This window comes from Dipodomys spectabilis, unplaced genomic scaffold (assembly GCF_019054845.1).
Source record: "Dipodomys spectabilis isolate Male_0828 unplaced genomic scaffold, ASM1905484v1 ptg000079l, whole genome shotgun sequence".
NCBI lineage: Eukaryota > Metazoa > Chordata > Mammalia > Rodentia > Heteromyidae > Dipodomys > Dipodomys spectabilis.
Genome location: NW_024870756.1, coordinates 1971031 through 1986114, shown reverse-complemented (window position 1 = coordinate 1986114; position 15084 = coordinate 1971031). Strand labels below are relative to the sequence as shown.

The 15084-nt window shown below is 42.3% G+C and overlaps 1 protein-coding gene and 1 non-coding gene across 12 annotated transcripts in view; both read left to right on the top strand.

The window, feature by feature from the left end:
• Positions 1–5394: 5394 nt before the first annotated feature.
• On the top strand, positions 5395–5465 carry Trnag-ccc. The gene has a single exon. It is a non-coding gene; the product is annotated as a tRNA-Gly (tRNA).
• A 304-nt stretch (positions 5466–5769) lies between these two features.
• Positions 5770–15084, top strand: part of Tia1 (TIA1 cytotoxic granule associated RNA binding protein) — a 43950-nt gene continuing 34635 nt past the window's right edge. For 3 of the 11 annotated variants that reach the window (XM_042683079.1, XM_042683078.1, XM_042683077.1), the window contains exon 1: positions 5785–6048. In XM_042683079.1, the coding sequence (XP_042539013.1) occupies positions 6023–6048 (26 nt within the window). In that variant the 5' untranslated portion in view covers positions 5785–6022. Of the gene's footprint in view, positions 6049–15084 lie in introns of all 11 variants that reach the window. The other 8 variants (XM_042683085.1, XM_042683084.1, XR_006147886.1 and 5 more) reach the window with 6 other exon arrangements.

The window sequence follows — 15084 nt, the reverse complement described above, 5'->3', positions numbered from 1 at the left end:
ACGTAACTGTAACTCCTCTGTACAGCATCTTTACAATAAAATTAAATTAAAAAAAAAAACTGGAAGTAGAGCTGTGGTTAAAGAGGTAGAGAACTAGCCTTGAACACAAAAGCTCAGGGACAGCACCTAGGCCCTGAGTTCAATCCTGTGACAGGCACAAAAAAGATGATGAAGAAAGAGAAGGAGAAGGAGAAGAGGAGGAGAATATATATATATATATATATATATATATATATATATATATATATAATTTTCAGATGACAAAGCAAATGAAAAGTAATTGTCATGGATAGGACAATGGCCGGGTGGTCAGTGTTACAAAAATACCTAGAAGCCGGGCACCAGTGTCTCACACCTGTAATCCTAGCTACTCAGAGGGCTCAGATCTGAGGATCATGACTCAAAACCAGCCTAGGCAGGAAAGTCTGTGAGACTCTTATCTCTAATAAACCACTCAGAAACCGGAAGTGGTGAAGTGGCTCAAGTGATAGAGCGCTACCCTTGAGCTGAAGAGCAGAGGGACAGTGCCCAGGCTCAGAGTTCAAGCCCCATAACCTACAAAACAAAAACAAAAACAAAGAGCTCTACAGATTGGCAAGAAGAGTTAAACTATTTCCTATCTCCCACTTCCATATGTTCTTCTTGTTAAAACACTACAACTAAATATCAAGTTGGCTACCAAATCAGTTAGAGCTACCAGGTACGAGTATGTGTAGGCTCTGCCTTGCTGCAAATACATCCTGTGGAAAAACGTTTCATTCTAAAAACTAAAAGTCCATACCCTAAGTAACTCAAAATGGAGAACTATGTTGTATGTTTTATTAAACGCTTTCTTTTGTGTATATTCTTCTGAGATCTTCTGCAGAAAAATCCTTTTGGTATTGATTTTAATGTTTGCTGGCAGGAAGTTGGTGGCCACCAGGCAGGAATAGAACAGGGAACAAGCTGAGATAGAACAGGAGTGAGACTGAAGAAACCACTGAAGCTACTTGGTCCCTTTCTCCATCCCTCTTCCCATTCAGTACTCCATCTCTCAGAGGATTTCTAACCCAAGTGGAGTTCCTTGCATTGGTGCAGTTTGAGGACCTGCAGTGCCACCTGCAGGTTAACATGCAGCTCCAGCAGCTCCGGCTTCCTTAGTCCGCGGGTGTTGAATGTATGAGAAAAGGTAAGAGGTGGGGGAAGCACAGATACAATTGTCTCATAAAAAAAAAAAGCACAAGCCTTCCCAGATCCCTTCAACATTGAGTGCCATGAAAGATTAGAGATGTTTGTCTATAAATAGCTGCCTCAAAGCATTTAAAATGCATCATTTTCACCAAGAATTTAAATTTTGTTAAAGATTGCTTCTTTTTTTGGGGGGGGAGGGAGGAGAATAAAAGAAAAGTACTTGTCAGTATAGGGAAAATGATGTGGTTACTATTACATGTGTACAAAGAGTGTTCCCAATTGATCGGGTAAACAATTCCATATACACACTGTGAATAGGCAATTCATGAATGTACAAGTACCAATGGTAAAATCATACAGATATATAAAGAGATAATCTTTGTTTAGTTTATTTTTATGTTTTTTATTGTAAAAATACTGTACAGAGGGTTACAATTACATGAGTAAGGTCATGAGTACATTTCCTATTGAGCATTATTACCTCCTCCTTTTTTCTCTCTACCATCCCTTCCCTCCTCTCCCCACCACCTCCCTCAACTCCTTCCTCCCTCCCCCTACTCCTCGTGGTTATTTTTTAACTGTATTTTTTTTTTGTCTTTTCTTTTTTGGCACTGGGGGTAGAACCCAGGACATTGACACTTGGTAGGCAAGGGCTTTGCCACTGCACTTGCATTCTTGCTCAAGATATTCAATCTAGTAGTAGTTTACATAAGTACAAACTAAAACAAGCAGAGACCCTATTATATTGGCAAGGTTTAATAAAACTAAAATATTTTAATGCAAGAGAAATATGAATGAGGTCAGAGGACTCAGGGACTGGCTTTTAGACATTGTTCATGTAAATGTGAATGACCACAACCCTTATTACTATGATTATGTAAATGTAATCATGTATATATGATTGTATAATTGTATGGGTACATATGTATATATTTCCTGTAACTCCTTAGTGGGAAATGTGTCCTGCCAAAACAAAATACAAACCTCAAATGCAGGTTTGGCCCAGGGGTGATGATGCATACCCATAATCCCAAACACTCTGGAGTTTGAGGTAGGAGAATCTGTAGTTCAAGGCCAATCTGAGCTACATATTGTGATCCTATTTCTCTAAACAAAACAAACAAAACACTATAAAGACATATCCACCAGTATTGCAGCATCATTTGGAGTAGAAAAAAAGCAGAGGGCTGAGGACGTGGCACAGTGGAACACAGATAAATAGGGAAAAGACTAAAAGTGCCTCCATCCTTCCCTTCTTGAGGTAATTAAATTTGAGGTCATTATATTAGCCTGCATGACTCCATTTCTATGAAATGTCAGCAATAGGCAAATCTATAGGATGAGGAAGATCCATGGGTTGGGGAGAAGAATGAGATGCATATTGTAGTACCTCTGTGAATACCACTCTTAATGGGTGAATCAAAAGCTGTTAAGCTGGGTGCTAGTGACTCATGCTTAAAATCCTAGCTACTCTTGAGTCTGAGATCTGAGGACTGTGGTTCAAAGCCGCCCAGGCAGGAAATTCTGTGAGACTCTTTATCTCTATGAACTTCCAAAAGGTCAAAAAGGGAGCTGCTGTTCAAGTAGGAGAACACCAGCCTTTAACACAAAGCTCAGGGGGCTGGGAATGTGGCTTAGTGGTAGAGTGCTTGCATGCATGAAGCCTGTTCAATTCCTCAGTACCACATAAACAGAAAAAAACATAAGTGGTGCCATAGCTCAAATGGTAGAATGCTAGCCTTGAGCAAAAGAAGCTAAGGAACAGTGCCCAGGCCCTGAGTTCAAGCCACAAAACTGGCAAAAATAAAAATAAAATAAAATACCTTAGGGACAGTGTCCACATGCTAAATTCAAGCCCCAGACCTGGCATAAAAACAAAACAAAACAAAACAAAAATGGGTGCTGGAGGCTCATGCCTGTAATCCTAGCTACTCAGGAGGCTGAGATCTGAGGATCATGGTTCAAAGCCAGCCCGGGCAGGAAAGCCCAAGAGACTCTTTTTTTTTTAACATCCTGTTTGCTAGTAGTTTTTAAGATTAATTTGCTATTGTACATATTCCAGTGTCTTACATAGGTCTCTTGTTAGCTCAATAATAATCTTTAGTAACGGTGTTATAATTAAACTAAGGAATTATTCTAGTACTTTTGATATCATGCATTGTTTTAATAAAGTTCAACCACAACAAACAACAATTCCAATCTAAAAAACAGTTGCTAAATGTTATTTCTTTGCCATTTGCCTTTTTTTTTTTTTGGGAGGGGGTCCAGTCGTGGGGCCTGAACTCTGGGCCTGGACGTGGTCCTTCAGCTCTTCAGCTCAAGGCTAGCACTCTACCACTTGAGCCACAGTGCCACTTCTGGCTTTTTTCTTTTTGCTTATGTGGTACTGAGGAATCAAACCAAGGGCCTCAGGCATGCAAGGCAAGCCCTCTACCACTGAGCCACCTTCCCAGCCCCCAAGAGATTCTTATCTCCAGTTAACCACCAGAAAACTGTAAGTGGCACTGTGGCTCAAAGCCCCATATTTGGCGCAAGAAAGAGAGAGAGAGAGGCGGGGGAAGAGAGGAAGGAATGAAAGAAAGAGTGAACTATGTTCTGTTAACATTTGCCTTAGTCTTCCTCAAAAGATTAATGCTTCCTGCTAGGGAAGAGGTGACATCTAAAAAGAAATGTACTCTTTAGCTGATTTATGTAACTGTAACTCCTTTGTTCATCACCTTTATAGCATCAATTAAAAATTTTTTAAAACATAATTTTAAAAAATGTCCCCCAGCCGGATGCCCGTGGCTCACACTTATTATCCTAGCTACTCAGGAGGCTGAGATCTGAGGATCGAGCTTCAAAGCCAGCCTGGGCAGGAAAGTCTATGAGACTTTTTTTTTTATTGTGAAAATACTGTACAGAGGGGTTACAATTACATGGGCAAGATAATGAGTACATTTCTTATCAAGCATTGTAGCTTCCTCCTTTGTTTCCCCTTCCCATCCCTTCCCAGCCTCCCCCCCCCCCATGAGACTTTATCTCCAATAAACCACCAGAAAACCAGAAGTGGCACTGTGGGCTGTGGCTTAAGTGGTAAAGCACTAGCCGTGAGCTGAGGAGCTGAGGGACAGCGCCTACCACCCACCAAAAAAAAAAAATGCCCCTCCCCAAAGTTTAATACTATTTGTTTGTTACTGTTATTTCACAAAGTAACCTCAGAAATTCTCAATTTCTTGCTTTGAGAGAACTGAGGTTACAGAGTGGGCCACAATATTTATGCAAGTGCTCTACTGGTGAAGCACAGTCTTCAGCCCAATAGTTAGGTTTTTTTTTGGTCTGTCAAAAGGCTTGAACTCAGGGCTTGGGTGCTGTACCTGGGCTCTTCAGCTCAAGGCAATAACTCTACCACTTGAGCCACAGCACCACTTCTGGCTTTCTGGAGGTTAATTGGAGATTAGAGTCACAGACTTTCCTGCCCAGGCTGGCTTTGAACCTTAGTCCTCAGATCTCAGCCTCCTGAGTGGCTAGGATTACAGGTATGAGTCACTGCGGCCTGGCTTATAATTAGAAAAAATACAATTAGGAAAAAAATGTGCCACAGACTCTAAATGACAATTCTAAAATGTGATATAGTCTAAAGGAACTACTTTAAAGAGGACACCACACTACTGTATACATAAATTCTATCTTTAAAAAATATTTCATATAAAATGCAATCTAAAAATTGCATATAGAGAACACTAAACCACGTTTGGGAGACCTTAATTCTCTGCTCCATAAATAACCTTCTGATTTATTTAGTTTTAAAATTCTTGAGGCCTGTTTACAATAAATGCTTTTCAATTGTCTAAAGAGTATACGAAACATGAAAAAAAATTCAGCGTCTTAAAATATTCTTTAGCACCAAGAAAGCAAGGTTTGGTTTTTTTTTTTTTTTTTGGGGGGGGGGGAGAACTCAAGTTTGAATTCTGTACCTACCCTTCTTTTTTAAAGTAAAACTACATTGGGATGAGGAGTGACAAATCTTTTCTCCTAACAACAAAAATGGATTTTAAATTATCAATACATTTCTTTAGAACTTTAAAAACTTATTATAAAGGTGTTCAGAGGGGTTAACATTTCCATTCTTATTTTTAAGAAAACAAATGTTATGTGAGACCCATCTTCACATAGGAAAATCAACCATAGGAACATGTGTTTGCATTTGCTCCTAGGGAACTCTGGCAAGGCTGCTGACCGTCAGCGCCGCTGGTGTAGTGGTATCATGCAAGATTCCCATTCTTGCGACCCGGGTTCGATTCCCGGGCGGCGCAGCTGCGTTTTACTCTCCCGCACGCTAAACATTTTGAAACATAGTAATAATATAATCCTTCTACTAAGTTTTTTTAAAAACATTTTTTCCTGAAAATTTCTATTTCATTCTAATTCACTAGCCAAACACCCGTATCTGAAACTGAAAAAGTTTACGCCAAGCCTGAATTAGTCAATTTTGCGCCTGCGCTAAGCCATTTCCCCGCCCCAGCCTGGAGTTGGAAGAGCGGCTGCGCAACAAGTGAACCTATGGATTGAATGATAGACCAGCGGCCACGCGAGGTGGAGAGTGCAAGGTTCTTCTGCGCCTGCGCGGTCCCGGTCACTCCGCCGGCGGCTCTTGGGTTCCCGGCTCGCCGCCATCTTGGATCGGAGCTTCATTGTTCACGCTGGGCCGAGCGATTTAGTGTCATTGCCGTGGAAGAAGACGAAGTCACCCGCGGCCGGCCGAGAAACCCCGCTATTCCGCAGCGAGAGCTGCTCAAACGATCTGGGAGGTAGTGAAGGGCAGGGAGCTGGACCCAGAGGCGCCGCCGCCGCCGCCGCGACCACCACAGCCATGGAGGACGAGATGCCCAAGACTCTGTGAGTCTGGAGCAGCGATGAGGGAGGCGGGATGGTGGCCGTCCCGGAGGGAGGCCTCGGCGCCGCGCCGCCCCGCGGCCTCTGGTTCTGCGCCGCTCTCGGGAGCGCACCCCCGGATGCTGAGAGCCGAGAGCCGGGCTGGGAGAGGACCAAGTGGAGGGAGCGGGGCTCCGCGCCCAGAGTGTAGCCCTGCACCCCGCTTGAGCGCCGCGTGGCCCTCCGCGGTCCTCGGACCGGGGGGAAGACTTGGCGTGCCAGCCGCCCCGCGGCCCCGCGCACCTGCCCTTTGTCCTAGGCTGACTCCCCTCCCCCCCTTCCCCGTCCCCCCACCCCCTTTGCGGTGAACCTTTTTAAAAATTTCAGCCCGATGTCCTCCCGCATCGCTGTCATTTCCCTGTTGGCAGGATTTTTATTCCCCTTCTGGAGGCAGAGAGTTGCCACCTTGGCGGGGGGGAGGTGGGGGGGTGGGGAGAAGCCATCTGTCTTTAACCTTTGGCTTTCCTTCGGTTGCACTCCCCCAATCCTCGATCTGAAAGCCTGATTGGACACCCCAAGGACTTGCAAACTGCCTTTTTAAAGTGGAGATTCACACGGAGAAATGTATCTTCCAGGCCTTTTTTTTTTTTTTTTTTTTAAGTGAAGCAACAGTTGCAGTTATATAGTCAAGTCTGAGGAGTTTTAGTTAATATTGAATGATCCGAGCCTGAGATATTTTCTTTGTGCCATAGCTTCCCCCATTTGCTTTCTTTGTTTTTCAGAGTAACATTGGATGAGGTGTAATCTGCCTTTGTTGTATTTCTCGAAAAATAAGGGGAAAGCTCACTGAGTAATGTGGGTGTTTTGGCGTGTTTTGTTTGTATATTACAACGCTTTTTCAGGATGCATATAGGAGATAAATTGGTTACTTACTGTAAGTGAAGCAGACTTAACATCTGCCTCACATAGTTAACTTTTTCGTGAGTTCCATTGACAGCTTTTTTGCTCGTTATTCTTGGAATACTGGCAGTTTGAAGGCTCTGTGCATTTAAAAATGCAATTTTAGATTTGCTGTTTAGTAGCTACTGAAGTTTTGAAATTGCATGTAACTTTTTCATGGTCAAATTTCTTTGAATTTCAAATAATTTTTAATATATATGGGGAACCACAGTTGCACTTGGTTTCTTCATGGTTTAAGCATTTTTCTAATTTATTTAATAATTACTTGCATATATAAAACTTACTTACTTTTTTGTGCTAGATCTGGAGCTTGAATTCAGGGTCTACACACTGTCCCTGAGCTTCTTTTGCTTAGCACTCTAAAGCACTCAAACACTTGAGCCACAGCTCCACTTCTGGCTTTTTTGGTGATTAATTGGAGATAAGAGTCTGACAGATTTTCCTGCCCCAGCTGGCTTCAAACTTAGATCCTCAGATCTCAGCCTCCTGAGTAGCTAGGATTACAGGCATGATCCACTGGTGCCCCACTTGAAATATGTTTTTGAAGTAATCATTAGGGCATTCCCTTTGTTTTTAGAAAGATATATAAATGAATTCTTTAAAAAGCAATTTAGTGAACAGTTTTTTTGTTTTTGTTTTTGCCAGTCCTGGGGCTTGAACCAGGGTCTGGGCACTGTCTATGAGCCTCTTTGTGCTCAAGGCTAGCACTACAGGGCACTTCCAGCTTTTTCTAAGTAGTTTATTGGAGATAAGAGTCTCAGAGACTTTCTTGCCTGGACTGGCTTTGATCCATGATCCTCAGATCTCAGCTTCCTGAGTAGATAGGATTACTAGTGGCTCCGGAGCCCAGTTTGTTTTTGTTTTTGGTTGGTCATGGACCTGAACTTTGGGCCTGGGCACTGTCCTTGAGCTCTTCAGCTCAAAGCTAGTACTCTACCATTTGAGCCACACAGCACCACTTCCAGCTTTTTCTGCTTAAAAGTGGTGCTGAGGAATTGAACTCAGGACCTTACGCATGCAAGGCAAGTACGCTACCACTGAGCCACCTTCCCAATCCCGGTTTTTGTTTTTTAAAACAAATTTTCAGGGCTGGGGGTGTGGCTCAAACTGTAGAGCTCCTGCCTAGCAAGCCCTAGGCTCTTAGTAGAAATATGGTAGCATATTGAACTAAGTACTGTTCATTGTTTATAATTTTTAGATTATTTTGAAATGTTTTTATTTCAGACACTGTCAGTATTATCTGGGAACTTAGCCTTTTTAGTTATATCAAATAATATCAAATAATGAAGGCAGCTTCATCATTCTCAGGCTGTACAAAAGCAGGTAGTTAAATAATACTAGATTGGAGGGAGGGAACTAGCCATTGCAGGATAACTAATGGACCCTTATTCATTCACAAAGTTACTGGATGATAAGTCTGTCAGGCTCTGTCTTAAATGCTTTAAGTGCTCATTCACTCCCCATTAGAATTCTAGAAGGTAAATTACTGCATTTTGAGGATAAGAAAAAAATGAAATTTAGAATTTTTGTCTAATATCCTTCTTTAGAATAGCCTATCTAAGAAATTTTTCACCTAGTCTATGATCTAGAATTACTCTTATTACCTCCCTTGCTTTATTCAACCAAACTCATTCTTTCCAGGCCAATCTTGATTAAATATAGGTAAGGACTAATCCCTAAATTTTTTCAACAATATTGTACTTTTAAAATATTTGCCTTAATAATTCTGGGAGCCATGGGAGTTTAAATATAGTCTAGCTAGTGCTTGGTCCATGGTAAATGATAAATAAATTTGCTTTACAATCTAGTACAATTCAAGAAGTGAATCAAGATTTTACTCATTGAAAATAAAATAACTCAAATTTTAGTATTCTATGTTTTCTTAAATGGCTCAGAGGAAACACCGTCTGTTGCCACATCTATTTTCAGCAGCATCTTAAGTTAAAGAATGTCAGTATTCATCTTCTTGTCAGCAATACATTAGAAACATTGTAAAAGAACTCTCATAGTTTATGCTGCAAGTCGGGCACTGGTGGATCATGCCTGTAATCCTGGCTACTCAGGAGGCTGAGATCTGAGGGCAATCCTGGCAGGAGTCTCTTTCCTCCAATTAACCTGCACCAAATCGGAAGTGGCACTGTGGCTCAAAGTGCTTGAACAGAAGTGCTCAGAGACTATACAGTGCCCAGTCCCTGGGTTCAAGGCCCATGACCAACCCTCCCCAAAAATTACACTGCAAGATTATTTTGAGGAATGTTCAGGTACAAAATTAATAAATTCAAACATTCTAGCAAGTGGGGGGAGGTGTACATACTATTTATTCTATATGAATTGGGAATTATCTATAATGAAAAAATAAAACATATGTAGTAAATCTGAATTGGTCTTGGTCACTTTAAGAACATTCAATTTGTGAATTAAAAACTACACATTCGGGGCTGGGAAGGTGGCTCAGTGGTAGAGCGCTTGCCTTGCATGCATGATTCCTCAGCACCAGATAAGCAAAAAGAAAAAAGCTGGACGTGGCGCTGTGGCTCAAGTGGTAGAGCGCTCGCCTTGAGCTGAAGAGCTGAGGGACAGTGCCAAGGCACAGAGTTCAGGCCCCACGACTGGACCCCCCCCCCCCCAAAAAAAAATTACACATCCATGGTGCATGACTGTAATTCTAGCTACATAGGAAGCTGAGTACCAAGAATCAAAGTTCAAATCCAGCAGAAAAATGAAAAGTTTGGGCAGAAAAGTCCAAGATACTCCATCTGCATAATGACCAGCAAAAAACTGGACTGGAAATGTGGTTCAAATGGTGGTATACCAGTCAAGTTATCAAAAAAGCTGAGCAAGCTCAAAGTCCTGAGTTCTAGGGGCCCCCCCCCCCCAAAAAAAAATCTCAGCAGGGTGCTGGTGGCTCACGCCTGTAATCCTAGCTACTCAGGAGGCTGAGATCTGAGGATCGGGGTTCAAAGCCAGCCCGGGCAGGAGAGACCGTGAGACTCCTATCTCCAATAAACCACCAGAAAACCAGAAGTGGTGCTGTAGCTCAAGTGGTAGAGTACTCGCCTTGAGCTGAAGAGCTGAGGGACAGGGCCCAGGCCCAGAGTTCAAGCCCCACGACCGACAAAAAAAAAAAAAAAAAAAAATCTCAGAAAATCTTTGCACCAAATTAGAAAATACTGGGCTGGGAATGTGTCTTAGTGGTAGAGTGCTTGCCTAGCATGCATGAAGCCCTGGGTTCGAGTTCTCAGTACCATGAACAAAGAAAAAGCCGGAAGTGGTGCTGTGGCTGGAGTGGTAGAGTGCTAGCCTTGAGCAAAAAAGTTCAGTGACAAAGTCCAGGCCCTAAGTTCAAGCCCCAGCCCTGGTCGAAAAGAAAATATCACTGTTAGTTGATGGAAGTTAGCTTCCGAGCTCCTTAACATTAGTCATTGATTTGCTCTCAAGTGCAATGCTTTTGAGATAGCTTATGCTCTTACTATATAGCTTTCACTTTTCTTTTTCTTTTTTTGATTGGTCATAGGGCTCTTGAACTCAGCCTGGGCCCTGTCCCTTGAGCCTTCAGCTCAAGGCAAGAGCTCTAGCACTTGAGGCAAGGCACCACTTTGGTTTTCTGGTGGTTAATTGGAGATCAGAGTCTCACGGACCTCTGCCCCAGCTGGCCTTGAACCATGATCCTCAGATCTCAGCCTTCTGAGTAGCTAGAATACAGGTGTGAGCCACTGTCACCCGGCTCACTTTTCTTGAAATTATGTTTATAAAGCAACCTTAATAACCTGCAGCAGAAAAATTGCTGCATTCTAATGTGGGCCTTGTCATTCTAGCACTCTGCGTTTTTGGTTTCTTTGGGGAGGTTGGTTGTGGGGGCCTGAACTCTGGGCCTGGGCGCTGTCCCTCGGCTCTTCAGCTCAAGGCTAGTGCTCTACCACTTGAGCCACAGCGCCACTTCCAGCTTTTTTCTGCTTATGTGGTACTGAGGAATTGAACCCAGGGCCTCATGCATGCAAGGCAAGTGCTCTACCACTGAGCCAACTTTGCAGCCCCTCTGTGTATTTTTAATTATTATTTGCCCCACTTTTGGCCTTGTAATTTGTATGAAATATTTCTTCTATGTTGGATTGAATTTGATGTGTGTGTGTGTACACATATGTATGTGTGTACTGGGGCTTGAATTCATGGCCTTGAACTCAGCCTTTTCTCACTCAAGACTGATGCTCAACCACTTGAACTATACTTCCACTTCTGGAATTTTGCCACGAGAGTTCTGGATTTTCCCTGATCTTGCTCACCTTGAACCAAGGTCCTTAGGTTTCAGCCCCTAAAGTAGCTAGCCACCAGTGCCCAGCCTTTTTTTCCTCTCTGAAATAAGTCTTGTTTTTTTCCTTTGCTGGTCCTGGGACTTGAACTGAGAGCCTGCATGCTGACCCGAAGCCATTTTTGCTCAAGGCTAGTCTACCGCTTGGGCCCCATCTCCACTTCTGGCTTTTTTATTTTTTGGTTAATTGGAGATAAGAATCTCATGGGCTTTCCTCTTACACTGGCTTCAAACTGCCATGCTCAGATATCCGTCTCCTGATTATGATTATAGGCATGAGCCAGAGAGGTGCCCTCCTATGCAGTTTCCTTTTTTTGGGGGTGGAGGGGCCAGTCCTGGAGCTTGAACTCAGGGCCTGGGCACTGTCCCTGAGCTTTTCTTTGCTCAAGATTAGCACTCTACCACTTGAGCCACAGTGCCACATCTGTCATTTTCTGTGTATGTGGTACTGAGGAATAAAACCCAGGGCTTCATGCATACTAGGCAAGCTCTCTACCACTAAGCCACATTCCCTGTTCCCAATGCAGTATCGTAACATGAAAATGAATAGCAAATATTTTCTCCCTGAATTTAGTAACTTAGACAAAATAAGATAATTTTCTAGCAAATTGCAGATGTTCAAATAATTCTGAGACTATACCTGATCTTGCTAGCAAATACTCATAGAGTACTTGCTCTTACAATATTCCAAGCAGTATTCTAGACAGTAGATATGAATTTTAATAATCTCTGCTCTTAAGGAATTTATCTTAGTTTAAAAATCTTATGCTTTTCACTCAAATTTTCAGAGACTTCATTATCAGATTCTGCATTTTAATATGATTGTGTCTGTAAACAAACCTAGCATTCGTGAATTTTCTTTGTAGATTATCAAGAGCTGTGTTAATAAAAGTGTATTTTAAGTATTTTGGATTTCAGTATTCTTAGGAGCTTCAGCATATTAAGTTGATATAAATTATCATTGATAGCTATCATATTTTCACTAGAAGTATTGATGATTTTTTTTCATCATATGTCACTTTGCAGGTATTTATTTTGAAAAAAATTAAAAACCAATATAAAAGTAACAAACAGTAGGGGCTGGGAAGGTGACTCAGTGGTAGAGTGCTTGCCTTGCATGCCTGAGGCCCTGGGTTCGATTCCTCAGCACCACATAAGCAAAAAGAAAAAAAGCTGGAAGTGGTGCTGTGGCTCAAGTGGTAGAGCGCTAGCCTTGAGCTGAAGAGCTGAGGGACAGCGCCCAGGCCCAGAGTTCAGGCCCCACGACCGGACCCAAAAAAAAAAAAGTAACAAACAGTAAATTGAAGACAGATGCTTTTCATGTGGAATTACCACTTACTAATATTTAATAGCCAGATTTATATTATTTGTGTTTTTATTTTTTTATTGAAGCATATGAGTTCACTGAAAACATAATAGCCCTGGGATACCTTAGGCTTAAATACTTTATGATATATTTTCTAAGAACAAGTGTATTGTCTTATTACTACCTTCCCAGCCCCTGTGATACTCTATCTTCAGTTAACCACCAAAAAGCTAGAAGTGGAGCTGTGGCTCAAGTGGTAAGAGTGCTATCCTTGATCTGAGTTCAAGCTCCAGGACCAGTGCTCGCGCTCACACGCGCACACACAGTAAATCCAAACCATTTTTGCATGTGGCCAGTTCCTTTTCACTTCATGACTTGCTCTGATCAGATAGCAGTGTCATGCTGTCCTTTTCAAAGTCACCAGAGTTGTGGACCAAATAAATAAATCTCCACATGTTCCCTCCCTTCCTCCCTCCCTCCTTCCCCCTCTCTTCACTCCTTCTCCTTCTCCTTCTCTTCATATCCCTCAGGCTTTGGGGCCTTGTGCTTGCTTAGTTGGTGCTCTAATATTTGAGCCATGCCTCTAGCCTAGCTTTTTGTGGTTATTTTCAGTTCTCCAGCTCTCTTTTAGGAAGCTAAAATTTGAGGTTTGGGACACCTATGCCTGCCTGGCTTTTGTGGGGGTTAGGGTAGGCCAAGCTGGAGTTTTGAACTTAGGGTCTTAACTGTACCTGCTAGACAGGTACCCATCACTGATTCATGCCTCCAGCCCCTAAACCTCTTTATAAGTTCCCCAGCCTTACACACTTTGTTACAGCAACACAAAACACTTGAGAGACAGAGCATTTTGAGTTAGCAGTTACTTTTCTACTCTTTCTAGTTCTGCACAAGATTTATACATGATCTCAAAGGTGTTACAGTAGATTTCAATTTTAGGGATGCTTAAATGCTATTAACAAACTCAGAATAGCTGAAAGAATATATTTTAATATCATTTGATAAAATAGATCTGGAGTGTAGCTGAGTGGCAGTGTTGCCTAGCATATGCAAGGCACTGGTTTGATCCTCCAGAACTATTTTTTTTCTTTTTTTGGTTTTTATTTTGGGTCCGGTCATGGGCCTGAACTCTGAGCCTGGGCGCTGCCCCTCAGCTCTTCAGCTCAAGGCTAGCACTCTACCACTTGAGCCACAGCACCACTTCCAGCTTGTTTTTTTGCTTATGGGTGCTGAGGAATCGAACCCAGGGCCTCGAGCATGCAAGGCAAGCGCTTTAACACTGAGCCACCTTCCCAGCCCTTATTTTTGCTTTTGTGTTCTTTTGTTTTTTTGCCAGTCCTGGGGGTTAAATTCAGGGCCTGAGCACTGTCCCTGAGCTTTTTTTTTTTTTTTTTGCTCAAGGCTAGCATTCTACCACTTGAGCCACAGTGCTACTTTGGCCTTTTCTATTTATGTGGTACTGAGGAATTGAACACAGGGCCTCATGTATGCCAGGCAAGCACTACCACTAAGCTACATTCCTAGACCTTTTTTTTTTTTTAAGTAACAGACAGGAAAGTATTTTTAAAAGTAAGAACTATAAATGAAACTTTGCATTTTTGTTTTAATAGTTTAGTAGAAACCAGGCACTGGTGGCTCAAGCTAAAATCCTAGCTACCCAGGAGGCTGAGATCAGAGGATTGAGGTTCAAAGCCAGCCCAGGCAGGAAAGTCTATGAAGCTTTTTAACCATTATCAAAAAGCCAGAAGTATAGAAGTAGCACTGTGGCTCAAAAGTTGTAGAACACTAGCCTTGAGCAAAAGAGCTCAGGGACAGCACCCAAACCCTGAGTTTAAGCCCAATGACTGACAAAAAGAAAGAAAGAAAGAAGAAATTGACAATGGTATACCTTACTGCTAACTGCAGACTTTTGCTATCTTCCTCTGTATTTCCACTAATATCTTCTTTCTAATCCAGGATCAAGATATTTAGTGGTTAGTATCTTACATTCTTTTAATCTGTGGAAAGATTAAACATAACAGTTTTGTTTAGTGCAGGTACTGGAACTTGAACTTAGGACCTCAAGATCTTACTTCATGGCAGTTCTGAGGATTGAATTCAGGGCCTGGGCACATTCCTTGTTCCTTTTTGCTTAAGCATGAGACTTAGTCTCCTGAGTAGCTAGGATTGCAGGCCAGTAGTGCATAGTTCAGTCCATCTTTTTTATTGCTTAATTGAAGATAGAGTCTTGCAGTCTTTTATGCCCAGCCTAACTTTGAACTTCAGTTTTCAGATCTCAGCTTCCTGAGTAGCTAGGATTACAATTATGAGCTACAACCATGTCAAGTTTTGAGGGTTACTCTTTCTCCACTTTATAATGACTACTCTTTGTTTTGTTTCATTTTATTTTTCTTTTTTGGGCTTGAATTCTGGGCCTGGGCACTGCCCCTCAGGTCTTCAGCTCAAGGTGAGTACCACTGGAGCCACAGCGCCACTTCTGGGTTTTCTGGTG